Source organism: Dipodomys ordii, unplaced genomic scaffold (genome assembly GCF_000151885.1).
Source record: "Dipodomys ordii isolate 6190 unplaced genomic scaffold, Dord_2.0 Scaffold73, whole genome shotgun sequence".
NCBI classification, from domain to species: Eukaryota; Metazoa; Chordata; class Mammalia; order Rodentia; family Heteromyidae; genus Dipodomys; species Dipodomys ordii.
In genome coordinates this window covers 5,593,822-5,611,058 of record NW_012267289.1, presented here as the reverse complement: position 1 = coordinate 5,611,058, position 17,237 = coordinate 5,593,822, and the positions used below count along the sequence as shown (strand labels likewise).

Here is a 17,237-nt window from a genome sequence, read left to right as displayed (position 1 = left end):
ACTATGTTTATTGCAGCATTATTTACCACAGCTAAGATATGGTACCAACCCAGATGCCCCTCAGTAGATGAATGGATCAAGAAAATGTGGTATATATACACAATGGAATTCTATCCCTTTGTTCAAAAATGGAAAGACTTGGAAAAAATTATATTAAGTGAAGTAAGCCAGGCCCAAAAAAAACATAGGTCCCATGGTTCCCTTATTTGCAATAACTAGCATAAGTCTGAGACAAGCAGAAACGGTCAGATAAGTTGATGTTAGGCGAAATGAATCCCAAGATAAAGACTCAAATGTTTTTTTTTTCTTTCTTGCTATTGTTTCTAACATGTTTATAAGATATTTCTTTGTTGCCTTGTATGACCCACCCCTACGGTATAACCCCTGTTTTCACTGTATTTGATGTTGGCATAATTTGTGTGGAGGGTAACGGAAAAAACAAATTGTTTAAATAGGAATATAGCTGGACCCATTGCAACCATGAGATGTACAAGGTATTATGTTGAAAAACCAACTTTACAACTTTGGCGTGGGGGGAGGAGAGTATGGGGGGGGGCTGGGAGGAGATGGGAAGGGATGGGAAGGGGAAACAAAGGAGGAGGCAACAATGCTTGATAAGAAATGCACTCATTACCTTGCCCATGTAATTGTAACCCCTCTGTTTATAAATTAATTAATTAATTTAAAAAATTCACATAAAAATAAAAAAAGAATGAGGATAATTCTATTTTCGTAATACATCCACTCATAAAGATGAAATAAAAATCTGGTAAAAATGATTCACAAACATGTATATTCTCTGTAGGTAGAAAAATTATGGACTATTCTTCATTTCATTGCTTTTGTTTCTTTTTCCCCTCCAGTACTAGCCATTTGAAGCCAACGTATCAGACACAGTAGGCAAGTGTTTTGCCATTTGATCTATATCCCAGGCCTTATTCTTGTAATCATCACTGCAATAAAATTTAAATTAAAAAAAGATAAAAATCTTTATAACTTTTGTTGTGCTAGCTTCCAATTCTCATTCTCCCTGCCTCTACCTCCTGAGAAGCTGAACATGACATCATGCTTGGCTTATCTAGAAAGTTTATGACACAAGCGTGCATCATTTATGTAAATACAGATTTTTAAATATTTCAGATTAATCTAGTAGGCTGACAATCCTGATAATTAATTACAATTGCTTACTAAATGTGTCTCAACCATGAACATAAAAATAGATAAATCAAATTATGGATCATTTTAGATGTGAAGATCATGGCGCTTTGGGGAAAAATCATAAAGTAAGGTATCTCAAAATCTAGTAGTCACTTTTTCAAAATAGTAATGGTGTATGATTCCTAGAATACATAGTAATATTTTATATTGAGGAGATATTGCTTCCTGCAGAAATCTAACCAAGCTATCAGTTTGGTTCTATTTCTATGTATTTACCAGTTCACCATGTGGGGGCAGGAGAGTCCTTGTTACTCACTCGTGTGGTGTAAGCAGCTTCGGGGTCATCCTCTAGAACACGTGAAAGTCCAAAATCAGAAACCTTGCACACCAAATTACTGTTGATCAAGATGTTCCGAGCGGCAAGGTCTCTATGAACGTATCCCATATCCGACAAGTACTTCATTCCAGATGCTATCCCTCGAAGCATCCCAACCAGCTGGATGACGGTAAACTGGGCATCGTGTTTCTGGAAGACATTCCCAGTGTAGAATTAGGGTTGTTATTAGAGCCTAGAAATGCATCCTTTAATTTTTGTCCTTTAAAATCTCATATATCAAAAATTGTAACAAAGCCAACTGTAGACATGTTAGCTCAAAGCTCTCATGACTAACAAGATCAGTGGATCAATGGATGCATTGCCAAGTAAACACCATGCAATCAGAACCAAGTTCAAAAGTAGGCCTCTGCTGATCTTTGTGTGATATATATTTATAATGCTTCCTCAGAAACATGAACAAGAACAAACAAACGAAATGGGTGTTGCAGCTATGCCAGGTTCATTTCCTTGATGCTTTATGAATTGCTTTAAATTAAGTAGCACTAAAATGTTAGTTATCAATATAATTCATTCATGAACAGTAAAATCATGGATTGACCATTTTGTTTTGCTTTTTTCCCTAACTCTGAGTGTTAGATCACAAAATAGAAAGAAATTGAAGACAAAGTCATAAAAGCTCTGCATTATGAAAGCAAACCTAAGGTATTTATTTGATTAATCTTATTCTCTCTCTCCCTCTACCTCTTTCTCTCTGTTTCTCTCTCAGTGGTACTGTGGTTTGAACTCAGAACCTCCTGGTAACCTTGTAGGTGCTAAAGACACGTATCTAGTCCACCATTTGAATTTAAATAGAAATAGGTGGTAAAAGCAATGTGTTAATACTATATCCACTTCTAAATATATCTCAGAAAGCATTTACAATATTTATTATTTAAATGAATTTATTTATATTTATTATTTAAATGAATTTTAGTGTGTTTTGAGATCCATAAAAACAACTTGTATTAATATGACTGTTGTCTTTTAAAATAATCATTTCTCTTTTGTAGAAAATTTAGAATTTTCCCTCATAATTATGAATGGCATGACATATTTTTGTATCTTTATTCTTCTATATTCCACCTGTCTCAAGACACAAAATAATAAAAACATTTTGAAGACCCTAAACATGACTAAAAAAAGCGACTAATGTTGATTTTTAATGTCTTGAATGTCAAAATTTCTATACTTCTTTGAGAACTGAATTTTCTAAACTACATTAAAATATGATGAATTAAGCATTTCAAATATAAAGCTTATATGTTTAAAGAATATATATATGTGTATTTATATATAATTACATATTGACAAATGATACCTTAACTTAAAAATATATTTTCTTTAATAATATAGTTTATAGTACATGCCTAATTATTGAGTAAAGTCTATGAGCAGTACATAGTCTATCTTATCATAGTTTGAGGTTACTTTACATAGTCAAAGGGAATATTTTTGTCTTACGTAAATATTTATATCTGGGTTTAGAAAAATATTTTAATTTATGTTAATGATGTGAATCTTGAAAATGCCAAAAACTTGAAGAAGATCGCGCAAACTTTAATACTATGTACTATTAAAATTTGAATGCTGCAACTAAACATGCAGAATAAGTTTTGTCCTTGATATTTAGTCCCAGAAATGTTCAGCTTTCCTTAAAATTTAGATAACCTAATTGCTTGACATAATATTAGAAGACATTTCTAACAATGAGCTGCTGACAGCTCATTCATAAATTCAAACATGTGCATATATATAGTTTTACTTACACGTAAGAAACTGTCCAAAGAACCATTCTCCATGTATTCTGTTACAATCATAACTGGCTTACCTATATAATAACAAATAATACATTGAATATCATCAAAACTGTGCAACAAATATCATGCAATTAACTTACATATAATACTCTTGGGCACCTAATGAATTCAAAGATTTAAGAAATTTCTCTGCCCAAATTTTGCCATGCTGCAATTCAAGAAAAAAAAACACAGCAAACGAAAATGAAACTATGAAATGAAAATGAAAAAAGTGAAACTAAGAAAAAAATGGAGAAGACTGGTTTCTAGATCAAAGGCCTTAAATCTAGATTATCTAACAGGACTTATTTGGAATTGTTTTCAGGAAACATAAATGTCAAAATATGTCTCCATTCTTTAATTAATTGCATCTTAGCTACTTTTCAAAAATAATATTTTGTTTACAAGCACAAGACAGAATGAGGAACCCAATTTCCACTTACCCTGTGGGCATGTACATCCACAACATAGTGTTCTCTTTTGTTTTGGTTAGTTACAGGCACAATAAATAAAACTCCCTCTCTTTCACGAAACTGGTACTCAAAAAGTGATAAGGTAGGATCAAAGGGAATGAAGGGGAGAAGCTGGGAGAAAAATTCATATGCAGTCATAAAACTCAATGCATATGCTACAAAATTAAGAATTTTGTGGGAGTGGGTAGGATTAGGAAGGATGGAGGAGAATGAGGAAAGAATGCTCAAGATGCATTGTATATTCATGAACTGTTTTGTTGAATTACAACTTCTTTACAATTTAAAATTTCATTTAATTAAAAAGTGAATTTAAAAATTAATTTAAAAATTTAAATAATTCCTACTTTCATGAAGTGTACAAGAGACTTGTAGGAAACAATAAACAGAATATAAAATTCATGTTATATTTGAAAGGAAAATAAAGCTGCAATAAAAATTGCTGCAACCACTAATTTGTAACTTGGGAAATACATAGGCTCAATGTGACTAAACTATGTGGATCCAGCATTTTAATGTACTTATATAGCAACTATTCTGTGTATAATACTGATTGATTAGATACATAAATTGTATAATTATTATTGTACTTAAGAAACTTGAGACAGCAAAGATAAGTGTCTCAATGTCATGAAGTAAACAAATTATAAAGTCAAGAGTTGTAGCCTACACACTGTGCTATTCATGAGATAAACATATAAAATCTCAAGCAATACCAAATAGTGTTCTTAAGTATTGTGAATATATGCAGCTAGAACTAGAATAAATGTTTAACAAGGAATAATGATTTAACTGATTGTTGCATGCCTATAGGGTAATTTTAATTAAAAGTGTATATATATATATATATATGTACTGTAGCACTATATCTACTACTAATAATAATGCCATATGTACAAAGCTAAATATTACTCTAGATATATTACACTGACAGCAAAGAAATTAATTTTAGAAACTAGCATAATGAAAAATACAAATTTGGGAAATAGATACATCTGATATCTGGGAAATCCCGGTGTTTCTTCTTTGAACAGAAGTTTATAACAGTCTTGAGTACTTCATATGCTCTAGCACTTAATTCTCATGGTATACTTATGCTTCAATAATATGCATTCTTTTTTCTTTTTCTTCTTCCATGGAGAACAATGTGCATTGAAATAAGTTATTTTTGTAAAAAAATATTATCCAGTAGTAAACCAAATCTCTGACATGGTCTGAGTTTAAAACTTGCATTTATCATCACATTTTAACTCTGCTTTGCTGATGCCATGATGTCTTGATGACAAGCCCTTCATGCTACAAGAAAGTTATTCCTTTTCCACCTTCAGAAGTTCTAAGTTGAATTCTGATGAAAGTCTTCAAGCATGACTGTCTTAAATCTAACACAATTATCATTTGCTTTCATAAGTACCTTCTATCTTATGAAGATTAGTTTGCCATTTTGATGCTAGAAAATATAAAACTTTATTTTCTATTTCTTTTATATGTAAAAATTCTGAATCTATGCTGTTGAGAATTATCATTCAGTAACATGAAAGCTACTCACACTATATTTAGTTATTTGAATATATCATAGGAGAGATGTCTTGATTTTTGGAGTGAGGAAAATATTTAAATTCTATAAATTTTTTCATGATTTTCATGCATAATATAATCAGTTAACGCAATGCTCAATTTAACTAATATGCTGATTTAACTTTCTGGGTACATATCACATTTAACATTGTGATCTAGTAATATCTGAAAAATTATTTTAACCTAAATTCTGAGCTGTCAGAATTTGCTGTTTACAAATTCTAGCTAAAGTTCAATTTCACTATATTTAAGGGAAATGGAAGACTCAACCAATTTTTTTTGGTTCCTATTTAACTTTATCAGAGACCTGACTTTTAGTGAAATGAAGGCTTGAGTGAATGAGCAAATATATGAATGAATAAGTGAATGAGTGAAGGTGCTCTCTGTAGATCATCTCCTGTCCCTGTTCCTTCCCTAATATAATCCTGAAGAGCATAACATGTTACAAATACATGCTTCCAAGGGAGTTCAAAGTACCTTGCTTTTCACTGCCAGTTATTGAATCTGTGTATTACTCAGACCTCTGCTTATCACTCACTTCCTCTGGCTTTCAGCCTTATGACCATTTCATTTCCCATTAGCATATAGAGTACAATGTTTGGCAAGGGAAATAGAAGTAGCTAAAAATCAACCCAGTCAATTAAGCCAAAGCTCCATGACCATTCAGAAATCAGATCAGGCTGTCTTTAACTCTGTAATTTAGGTATTTGTAAACACTTCAGTTAAGATGGGCAAGTTGGGAAATGTGCTTTGCATTAAGTTCAAAGATTCAGGAAACCAAATGTACAGACAAAAAGTAAACAGAATCAAAATGTTCTACCTTGGAAATCAGTACTAAGAGTTTCCCTTGTGATCATGATTTTGATAAATATAGTTAAAGAAAAAGACTTTCTGGAATAGTGGCCAGAGTTAGTTCTAATATGCATAAAATGTACTAGGAAATTATAAAATGACAACTCTTCATAGTATGCAATATTGATACACAAGTGTGCATGCTCTTTTACATGCATTTTGATTTGCAAATAATATGACCTACATACTCAAAACAAACCCTACTTCATTCATTATCAACAGAGACTCCAAAATCTATCTGGCATATATCAAAAACTTTGAAAATGGTCAATAACTAGATGGAATAAAACTATCAAAATGAACAAAACAGGTTTGTAGTTGGTGTGTGTGTGCATGTGGTGTCTGTGTCTGTGTCTGTTTCTGTATCTGTGTGTGTCCTGGGGCTTGAGCACTGGGCAATGTCCCTGAATAATTTTTTGCTCAAGGCTAGCATTCTATCATTTGGGATACAGCTCTACTTTTGGCTTTTTGGTGGATAATTGAAGTTTTTCATAGGCTTCTTCCAAGGCTGGCTTTAAATCATGATATCTCAGCCTCCAAAGTAGCTAGATTACAGGCATGAGCCACCTGTGCCAGACTCCATTTTGTTTCTATATTTACTTATAAATATATGGAAGGAATATTGACTTTTCACATAGTAAAAACAAGTGAGTAAGTCTACTAAATGAGTTTATTTACCAACTTTCCATAGTGATTCAGAGATATTTCTAGTTACTGAATAACTGTTCGATGAGAGTGGGTAGGAGATTTAAAATAACTAAGAATTGCAGGATAAGCACCACTATTTTCACCACAAACTTCTCCATCACATTTTTTACAAAAAGAAGAGTAAGTGATATGATAGATACACAGTCAACCATAGACCTATTTTTCTTTACCAATTTCAAATATTAATTCTTAGATAATAACATCCACTTTCAAACAGAAATGTAATTATTTTTAAGATATCTAAAATTATACACACTTAACCCATTGTTCTATACAGTTTTGTAACTATTCCAATGTGATTCAATTTTGTCTTATTTATTAAGATGACCTGTTATTTTACCTTCTGATATTGATTGTAGAGATTTTGCATTAAGGCAATTGTATGCTTCTGAGTTTGGGGTGTTCCTTTTCCCCCTTAATACAAAAGTTTGTGTAAAATCAGAAATGCTCAGATATCTGCTGAACTACTAAACTACTTGTATATACTGAGTGATTTTTTTCTTATTTTTGGATAGTTACTATGGATAATAAAAGGTAGTATTTGTACACATTGAGAATTATGGTCTTGTAATTTTTTCTTCTTTTATTTTCAAGGTGATATACAGAGGGGCCACAGTTACATAAGTAAAGTAATAAGTACATTTACTGTCAAACTTGTTACCTTTCCCTCATTTTTCTCCTACCAACTCCCTCAACTCCCACTCCCCAAGTTGTACAGATTATTTCTAACATATTGTCTTGTGTATATTGCTGTTGTATTGCTTTCCCCCTTTCCCTTTGTCTCATCATTCTGTTGTTCCCTTTCCCTTCCCTAGTTTGAATAAATTTATATACAATACCAGGGTACCAGAATCAAATACAACCAGAACAGGGTATATACCATAGGGGAAAGAATATACAAAGTAAGCAAAAAAATCACATAGTATATTAAAAACAACAACAACAAAGAAAAATGGAATTCCATGCTTCCATCAGAAAGAATGACATTGCTCCACTTATAAGGAAATGGAAAGACTTGGGAAAAAATCATATTAAGTTAATTAAGCCAGACCCAAAGAAACATAGATCTCACAGTCTCCCTTATTTGCAAAATAATTAGTATACATCTAAGATTATCTTATCAGATGAGCAGAATATCTCAATAGCTATGTACATATGACCATATAAGATGATGCTAAGGGAAATGAATTCCCAGACATGGTCACAAGAGGATTTAGTAAACTTTGTAAGTTGAATTTAATCTTCAGAAAATATCCAATAAAATAAATGAGGAAATTTACCACATAAATTCTGTTTTAATCCAAATATGCGGATTAGTGCAATGATTATACATAGAGCATGCAAAGGAAAGAGCTAAAGTTCTTTAGACATGTAAATACATCATTCTAGTTCTCACATTTTCAGTAAATATTGAGAAACAGTCTCCTATTTCTGTTCATGTGGGCATATCGACATTCTGAATTTATAAACTTGTAATAAGAAATGTATGATAACAGCTGGTGTCATCAGAGTTTGCAAAAAATTATTATTCTAGCTCTGTAATATATCCTATGTGCTTTTTGTTGTGAATATGATATGAAATAGTTGGAATATGGCTTAAGTAAACATCTGCCTAGAAAGCTCAAGACCCCAAAATCAAGCCCGAGTACGACCATTAAAGAAAGCTTAAGAATTTGAAATGAAATATGATACTCTTGAAAGAAGCTCAGAAGAAAATTTGCAGAAAGAAAGGAAATAACAGGATTTGGGATTGTTAATAAAGTATGCCATCTTAGCCCAACAATATTCCTTTATCCCCTATACTGGGAATAAGGAAGTCCAAATCAATGTTAGTGATGGTGCAAAGTGAACACTCAGAGAGAGAGAGAGAGAGAAAGAGAGAGAGAGAGAGAGAGAGAGAAAGAGGGCTGTTTAATTATGAGAAATCCTCTTAGTGCTCCATCCATGACATTCCTCAACAATAGAAGATTACAGTTAAGTTTCCTGGTCAATTTTTAAATTTCCAAGAAATTAATCCAAGGAGGGAAAAACACATCAACTAGATTGAATTTAATTCCTCCTATTTCACTAGGTAAAATATTGCCAATAGGAATTATTCTTGGAATCTAAACATCATTTAACTTATGGTGTGATGGCAGAAATATCAAACATTTGTTAAAATCAAGTTTCATCCTTTTGAACTTCAACTAAAATTGATAACACATGTGAGTACCTCGTTCTGGGCAAAGCCTGTCCCCTGGCTTGCTGCTACTTTGAAGATCAGAGACTCTATCACCTTCTCGTGTTTAAGATTTTCAGGCTCATGACATACCATTAAAATTGTTTATGACTTGATTCAAACAAATTAAAAGTAATGATCACATAAAGGCCCTTCTCAAAATGATTTGAAAATGATACATTATAATAGACACAGTATTTCTAAGCACACAATTAATAGCAATAATAAAAAGGCTTCGCTCAGACAAAAGGGAAGAAAGGAATTTTTTCAAGAATGTTTTTTGTATGCACACAAATTAAATGGTTATCTCACTCTTAGCAAAAGATTTGCATAATTCTTTGCTAATGTATTCTTATATACTTTCATAGCATTTGTGGGGGTGGGGGTGGGGGGTTGTTGTGTGTGGGTGCAGGTCCTAGGACTTGAACTTAGAACCTGGATGCTGTTATTGAGCTTCTTTTGCTCAAAGCTAGCACTCTACCACTTGAGCAACAATGCCACTTCTGGCTTTTTTCTGAGTAGTTTATTGAAGATAACTCTCATGGACTTACTGCCAGGGCTGGTTTCAAACTGTCATCTTTAGATCTCAGCCTTCTCAGTAGCTAGGATTACAGGTGTGAATCAGCAATGCCCAGCTCTCATCTCATTTTAAAGATGCAAAAAAAAAGTAAGATTTCACTGTTAATTCTACGTTACAGAATAAGATGTATATGTGAGTTGTTTGATTTATGAAGTCTCACCCATTAGTATGGTTGTGTCAGAATTTGATCTTGGATGTACTGATTCTTAGTCTAGATATTGATATGCCCTTTTTAAAAATTTGAAATGTGATAAGCTATAAATTCTGCATCACTCTATTTATCCAATGTGTTTATGTGCAGGTGTGTACATGAGTATTCATTTAGAAGTCAAATGTTTTAGAATGTAAAATATTAGCAGCAAAATAAAATAATCTCTTGATGACAATGTGTCATATTTATGTTTTAAATGTAACATATAAATGTTATTGTAGGGAGCTTCTATTTCCTCTCTATTAGAAAAAGGTACCTGATTTAGAGCTTTTTAAATATGCCACTAATGAGTCCCAAATCTAACTCTGGGGTTACTCCTCTGTTATATTTACAATATATGAGATGATGGGATTTATAGAGTCAGCTTTGACAGTTTCTTACATACTTATTTGGCCAAGGAGATGTATCAAATTTAGATTTCTCACTTCAAGACTAAAGCAGTTGTAATCCATATCAGACTGTTAGAGAATAAGATATAAAAAGATTTTTAATGTGTTATATCTTTAGTTTTTAGAAACCATTTTAATGTATTTTTTACAGAATTTTTCTCTCCGTGATTGTTCTATAGATTTGTTTGTGATGACAATTCATATTAGATTATTTAATTTTTTACATCTGAAGGAAAAATAACACAGCAATTTTGTTTTAATATTTGCTTTTATTAAAATTTAAAAGATTGCTTTTGTCATTTAGAACATTCAAATGAATAAAATCAAATTCTATTGGCTAGAACACTAGAACTTATCTGTAGGCTCAAATTTAAACATAATTACTTTGATAGTCGTTTTTATCTATTTCTTCTTACTTATAGATATTGAAGAATTTAAGTGATGCCTCTGTCCATGTTAAAACACAATTATTTTCTCCCTCACTCCCTGAAAAATGCAATCAGTTATGCAGCTGTACTTCTTTAAGAATGCATTCATTAAAACACTGGAAGATAGTAGATGATACTTCTCCCTTCTTTCTCTCATTTAGTTAGTTAATTTTTGGCTCCTCAACCACAATGAAATAAGTACTTATTTTGATCAGGCTCTATGTTAGTCACCATTCTTGTCATCTTTGGAAACATTTTGTTTCAGATTCTGACAGTAAGAAATTATCTACAACCTTTTTTTCTTGAAACAAGAAAGTTGCCTTGCTATGATGAAGTTGTGAGGAAGTACTTTTAAAATAAAGAAATAAATAATAATTAGAGTCTATGAATATAACATGAAAACATGTGTTTGTTCCAATATGCGGGTAGAGTGTAAAAGAAACATCCATATTCTCCATGCTATATTTAGCACTTTCTAGCCAGACAATCTAATCATGATTTACAATTGTTTGTTCAAAGGTAAAAGAAGTGATTATATCTAACTCACAGAATATCAATCAATGACAATAAAATTATGCCATAGTACAAAATCAGAAAAAATAACAGATACTCCATTAAAGAAGATGAAAATTTTCCATCATGGAAATTAAAGTTTAAAAGAATATCTAAGCACAAGTGATTTTATTTTCCTCCTCAGTGAATTTCCAGTTCTGAAGGACAGTCCAGTTGATTAGGATGACATCAGACGTTAAATGGCTAAATGATATGAAATGCTCAGTGAAACATGTCACTGAAATTCTACAGATATAAAATAGTATGGTTTTTCCCTGAAAGTCAAATAGATTCATTCATTTCCCAAACCAGTCTTACTGGTTAAAAAAATGAAAAGAAAAAGAAAAAGATGCTAGGTGCCAGTTTCTCATAACTGTAATTACAACTATTCAGAAAGATGAGATTTGGAAAATTACAATTTGAGGCCAGTCTTGGCAGAAAAGTCTAAAAGTCTCCATCTAAAATAAACAGCAAAAAAGCATGTCTAGAGATCTGGCTCAAGTGGTAGGATTACCTGCAAGCCAAGCAAACTGAGCAAGCTTGCTCACATTAGCGTATAATCTGATATTTTCACAAGAAAGGTTAGTATAACTACCATTGTGGGACAATTTTTCAGAGGACAGAGGCAAGAAACAAATACTTTTTAATCAACAAAGGGGTTCCATTTCAACATATTAGATTCCTAATATCATGCATGTTGAACAGTGGCTTCGCTTCCAGCATTCTCTCCCAGCATGCTAGCCTCACCAGCTTCCTCAAGTCACTCAGTTCCATTTTAACAATGTACACTGAATATTATGACTAAGAAGCTGAAATCCTTTTGGTGTGAGGAGGGTGGGTCTTAAGGTGAATGGGTGGGAAGAATGGTGGCAAACACAGTCCTAGCATTCAATGTTCAAACACTTTTTTAAAAATGCTTAACATGGGCATCTAGCATATGTTTAAGTAATTCCACGTTGTTAAGTTCTTAATTTAATTTATTTTACATGAACACTCCAAAGGAAATCAAAGTATATTTCAATTATACCATGCCTTCATGAAGAAGGAAATGCCCTTTTAGTCACACTACAGTGAGACTCACTATTACTGCCATTTGGAAAGTGGTGCATGTAATGTAAAAGAAGAATAACATTGTGAAAAACATAATGAGTAATGTCTGTTGGTAACCATAGAGTATGTAAATGTGGTGCCAATGAATTATCCCCTAAAGGATGCCAAACTCTCTGCCATATGTTGTCTTTCACTGTAAGGAATTTGCTGCCAATTTCACTTATTCTGCATTCTATGCTCCAAAACCTCAACTAAGAAAAAAAAAAAAAAAAAAAGGAAAGGTCCCAATGGTATCTCAAGGGGTTTTCATTGGAATGGGAGCCAAAAATCACAGATCTGCCTCACAGGATCCCTTTTGAGCTTGGCTGGAGAAACCATCATGGAAATAAATTCAGATCTTTATAGTGGGCTGAATGCCAGAACTTCCCCCAGAGCAATCCAAAATCCACCTGGGACCCTAGATCAGAACTATTTGGAATCCACAGAGAAGGGGGGAGGGGTGCAGGGGGGAAAGCCTTGGGTCTCCTTGTGAACCAATGTTTCCAGCTCAGAAGCATTCCCAAGATGCCTATAATTTTCCTAGGGCAGGGAGGACAACAGGGGTAAGGATCTGGGAGCTTAAACAAAGCTGGTGAAGAATAAATGAAAAGGCAACTTGCTGGGAGTTCCTGTCAAAATTGAATCATTGTTTTTCCTTGCTCTTCTACATTTTCCACAGCTCTCTTCTCCACAATCTTTTAATCAGCATGCTTTTGCACAGCCCAATATCTCACTCACTATTTTGCGTTAAAAATTCAAGAATTTTTAAGACTTAGAGAAGCATGTCCACTGGGGTGGGGGGAGGAGAGATGGGAAGGGATGGGAAGGGGAAACAAAGGAGGGGGCAACAATGCTTGATAAGAAATGTACTCATTACCTTGCCCATGTAATTGTAACCCCTCTGTACGATATTTTCACAATAAAAATTTAAAAAAGAAAAGAAAAGCATGTCCAAAATACTATTACTTCAATACATTTGCTGTCTAGAAAGGCAGGAAAAGCAGGTGTTAGAGCATTACTTACTTTTAGTAACAACTCCCTCCAGTCGAATGATATTGGGATGGTCAAACTGTCCCATAATGCTTGCTTCTCCCAGGAAATCCCGCCTCTGTTTCTCCGTGTAGCCTACTTTCAGGGTTTTGATGGCCACTGAAATCTCTTTTTTGGAAGGGAGTTTTAAGCGACCACTGCATACTTCTCCAAATTCACCTGGTAGAATGCAGGAAAGCAACAGAATGCAAATAATTACATAGCACATCTATCCTAGCCTGGATAGAGAGCAAATACTTGAAAGAGCAAGCAGTTATAGTTTTTCATAGGCCTCCAAATTACTACAGAAGATGAGAAAATGAGACTGTCTGGAAAAGCCCAAGATATTCACAACATAGTGGAAAACAGACCTTGTGAGAGTGCCCGTGGAATCTTAAATATGACACTACGAAAACTGCAACATGAGAAAATAAGAAGAAAGCTAAAAGCTGCATGCGTCAGACTTTTCACCCTTTCTTGTAAGAGCTAACATCATTTCAGGGTAACAAACAGGCTGGCACAGATATTATGACTTGAACATTGTGTTGAATTTCAGATGTTTTTAACTATTCTATTTTTACTGTGAGGACCAATGGGGCTATACACTCAAACTCTCAGAAAATGAGAAAGGAAACATCTGCTATCAATTCCATTTATTGGAGTATTGGTTTGTTGCATTATTGGCATGCTAGCTATAAAGTTTTCTGGGCTTCTGGGAGAAGACCAATTGCATAAGAGTATCGAATTAAATAGCCTGTCTTGTCTAAAAGTTATTATGGAAACATTTTCTTATGTTTAATGTCCTACATGAAAATCTTATTTCCAAAATATGTGTGATTAATCCAGAAGTTGGATGCTAAGAGTTGTTTACTATTAAGTAATTGAGTCCAATCAATGTATAAAATGATTTAGACTAATCACTATTTTTATGTACATTACTATTAAAGAGCTTTACTTACCACCCTCATCAGATTTTGACCTGGCTTAGAACAGAGACTATATCTACTTCTCTATTTCTCTACACACACAACCACCCACCCACCCACACACACACACACACACACACACACACATGAACCAATTTTAGTATTGAACAAGGTTTTAAATTGAACAAGAGTGTTTTCCGGAAATTTTCTAGGATTAAGTACAGGATGAGAAGGAGAAACAAAGGCCATGTAATTGTAACCACTCTAGACAGTATTTTCACAATAAAAAAATAAATAAAAATTAAAAAAAACTATAAAAAAATAAAAAAAATCATTTGCTTCTCTATGGAATAGAATAATATTCTTGAGCTAATGTCCCTGTGATTTAGAAAAGTCAGTTTTAATATTTTGTTTCAGCATAGAGAAGTGAAATGATTCTCTAACACAACACCTCCCACCCCCACCATCCCAAAGTAAATGAGCTGAGCCAGAAAAGTAGCAGATTGCCCTGCTAGAGCTTCTTGCTCTAGGAGAACAAATCACTTGTATCTCTCCAGGAAGCGCTACCCTCTCCTCGACATGACCCTTCAACAGGATTCCAGTCTTCCTCTTGCAAAGCAATGATTTATACTGTAATTTGGAAAAGTCATTCAAAGTCCAAAAGCAGAAGCACATGTAATTATTTAACAAATACTCATCAATTGGCAACAACTGAACAGACACTGAGAAAAATAAAGCAATGTAATGGTAAAAAAAAATTAGTTTTTTTTTTTTATTTTGACAAAGAAGGGAAAAGATAGCAATCCTTACAGTTATAATGTCCTAAGGATTATAGACAAAATGAGGGAGAGTGCCTGAGAACCATCTTTGGTTTTGTTAAATCCAAGGCAGAACCTATAACTACAGAAAAGCACTATTAGGAGAAAGAGATGTTATGATGAAAAATTAGAATTGTAAGCAAGAGTAAGAGTAAGAGTTTCTTGCCTTATCCAGAGTTATCTGAACATTGCTAGAGAGCTCCAGTTCGCTTTGTATAAACATTACGTTTGAGTAAACCATACAGAGGTATTCATAATGAACTTTCATTTCCTGAAAGTTCTGCCATTCTCATGAGTCAACATGGTATAAAGGATCATGTTTTAAATTCAGATGCCATCACCACTTAGTGACATATCACTTGTCAGTTTATAGAAGAGACAGTACAGAGCTGTGGTGGAGAACATCAATCCCAGAGCCAAATAGTTTAGGGCTTATTCTTGCTCTGTTACTTATTGGGTTTGTGGTTTTTATGTATCTTCACCTTTCTGTGCCTCCATTTCTTTATCTATACCATAGGTGTGACAATTGTGCTTATCTGATAAGACTGTTGTACAGTTAATTAATGTATGTGAGGTACTAGATCCAGGGTCAAATGCATGACAAGTAGCATTTATATGTTGGTACTATTTATTCCCTGAATTTAGACCCACTTTAGAAGGGTAAATTATCTATCCACACTCATGTTTCTTTTCAGATCAAATTGACAAATGAATATAAACATGCTTTGGAAACTACAAGATTCTATATGACTATAAGAGAAGTTGCCAAATTCCATATTAAAATAAGAGATGTTAATGTGATGGTAATGATAGCAAGATTCATATCTTACTGAGTAAGTATTTCCAAAGAAAACATTTTCTAAGAGGACTGTTCTAGAAAGATTAAGGATAAGATTTCACATTTTAAGTAAGCCAATTAGAGATTATTTTCTTTATTTTAAGTGGGATTCATGGACAAATTTATAGAATTCATGAAAAGCAGAGTGATCATGTCTCCCTGAACCCTTCTCATACTTCAGTACCTATTGAGCAAGGCTTATTTGTCAGCATCACTCTCTTTGCAAGAATCATCTCATTTAATGCCTACAAAAATCTTACAAATGATGTACCATTGTGATGGTCAGTGTTCAGCATGGGCTTTGAGAGTGGAAAATAAAGGATTCTAGCCACAGTTTCTCTCTTTGATATGACAATGGATGTTCAAATACTTAGCTTCTTTTTTTTCCCATCTACTGAAATAGACATACAAATATCTATTTTAAAAGCTAATGAAATTAAATAAGAAGTGAATGCCTAGCATACTTTGAAACTTGGAAATAAGTTTTTACAAGTTTTAAATTTGAAAAAAATACAGTGGTTTTCCAAAATTACACTAGAATTTTTTATTCATTTTGCAATCCTTACCAATAGAAGTATACTAATTGGAGGTGATAATTCATGGCTCAACATTAATTTGATAAATTGCAATAGGTATAATTGTTTCTAAGGATCTTTTAGGTAAATGAGGATTTTGGAACATTTATCCAAATACATTCTCTGACATGAAATTAAAGAATTGCAATACATACAATCATATGTATAACACATATGCTCTTTCTGCAAATTCAAAAAACTAAAAGCATTTTTCCTGGTGAACAAGTTTAGACTAAGAATAGTCTTATATTTAGAACTTTTAGTTTTGGACTTTGATGGATAAGTTTAAATTCTTTTATTTTATTAAGAATGGTGTATAAAAAAAGTAAATGGATTGTTAACAAGCAAATTTCATGTTAGAGGGTGGTGACATGGATTAGTTATATAGCACTTGTCTAGCAAGACCCTGGCTTCCATCTTAATACCATGACAGATAAATTAAACAATTATGCAATGTTAGCTTATGTTGATTGTTACTGAAGCTATTTTAAGAAATGTGTCTATACACAATCATTATATCTGTATATTATTTCACTTATTTATGTGTCTGTATTTATGTGTATGTGTATGTGTGTGGTATCTTTTAATGTCTTGATTCTATGTTGTATTCTTGGTAATGACAAACATTCTAATCCAGAAATTCTTATAC

At 33.0% G+C, this 17,237-nt stretch overlaps 1 protein-coding gene across 3 annotated transcripts in view; it reads right to left on the bottom strand.

The window, feature by feature from the left end:
* Epha3 (EPH receptor A3) overlaps positions 1–17,237 on the bottom strand; it is a 313,122-nt gene that overhangs the window by 39,247 nt on the left and 256,638 nt on the right. For all 3 annotated transcript variants that reach the window (XM_013024101.1, XM_013024103.1, XM_013024102.1), the window contains exons 11-13: positions 13,426–13,611; positions 3,301–3,362; positions 1,475–1,684 (exon numbers count right to left, since the gene is read on the bottom strand). In XM_013024101.1, coding sequence (XP_012879555.1) covers positions 1,475–1,684; positions 3,301–3,362; positions 13,426–13,611 — 458 coding nt within the window. The remainder of the gene's footprint in view (positions 1–1,474; positions 1,685–3,300; positions 3,363–13,425; positions 13,612–17,237) is intronic.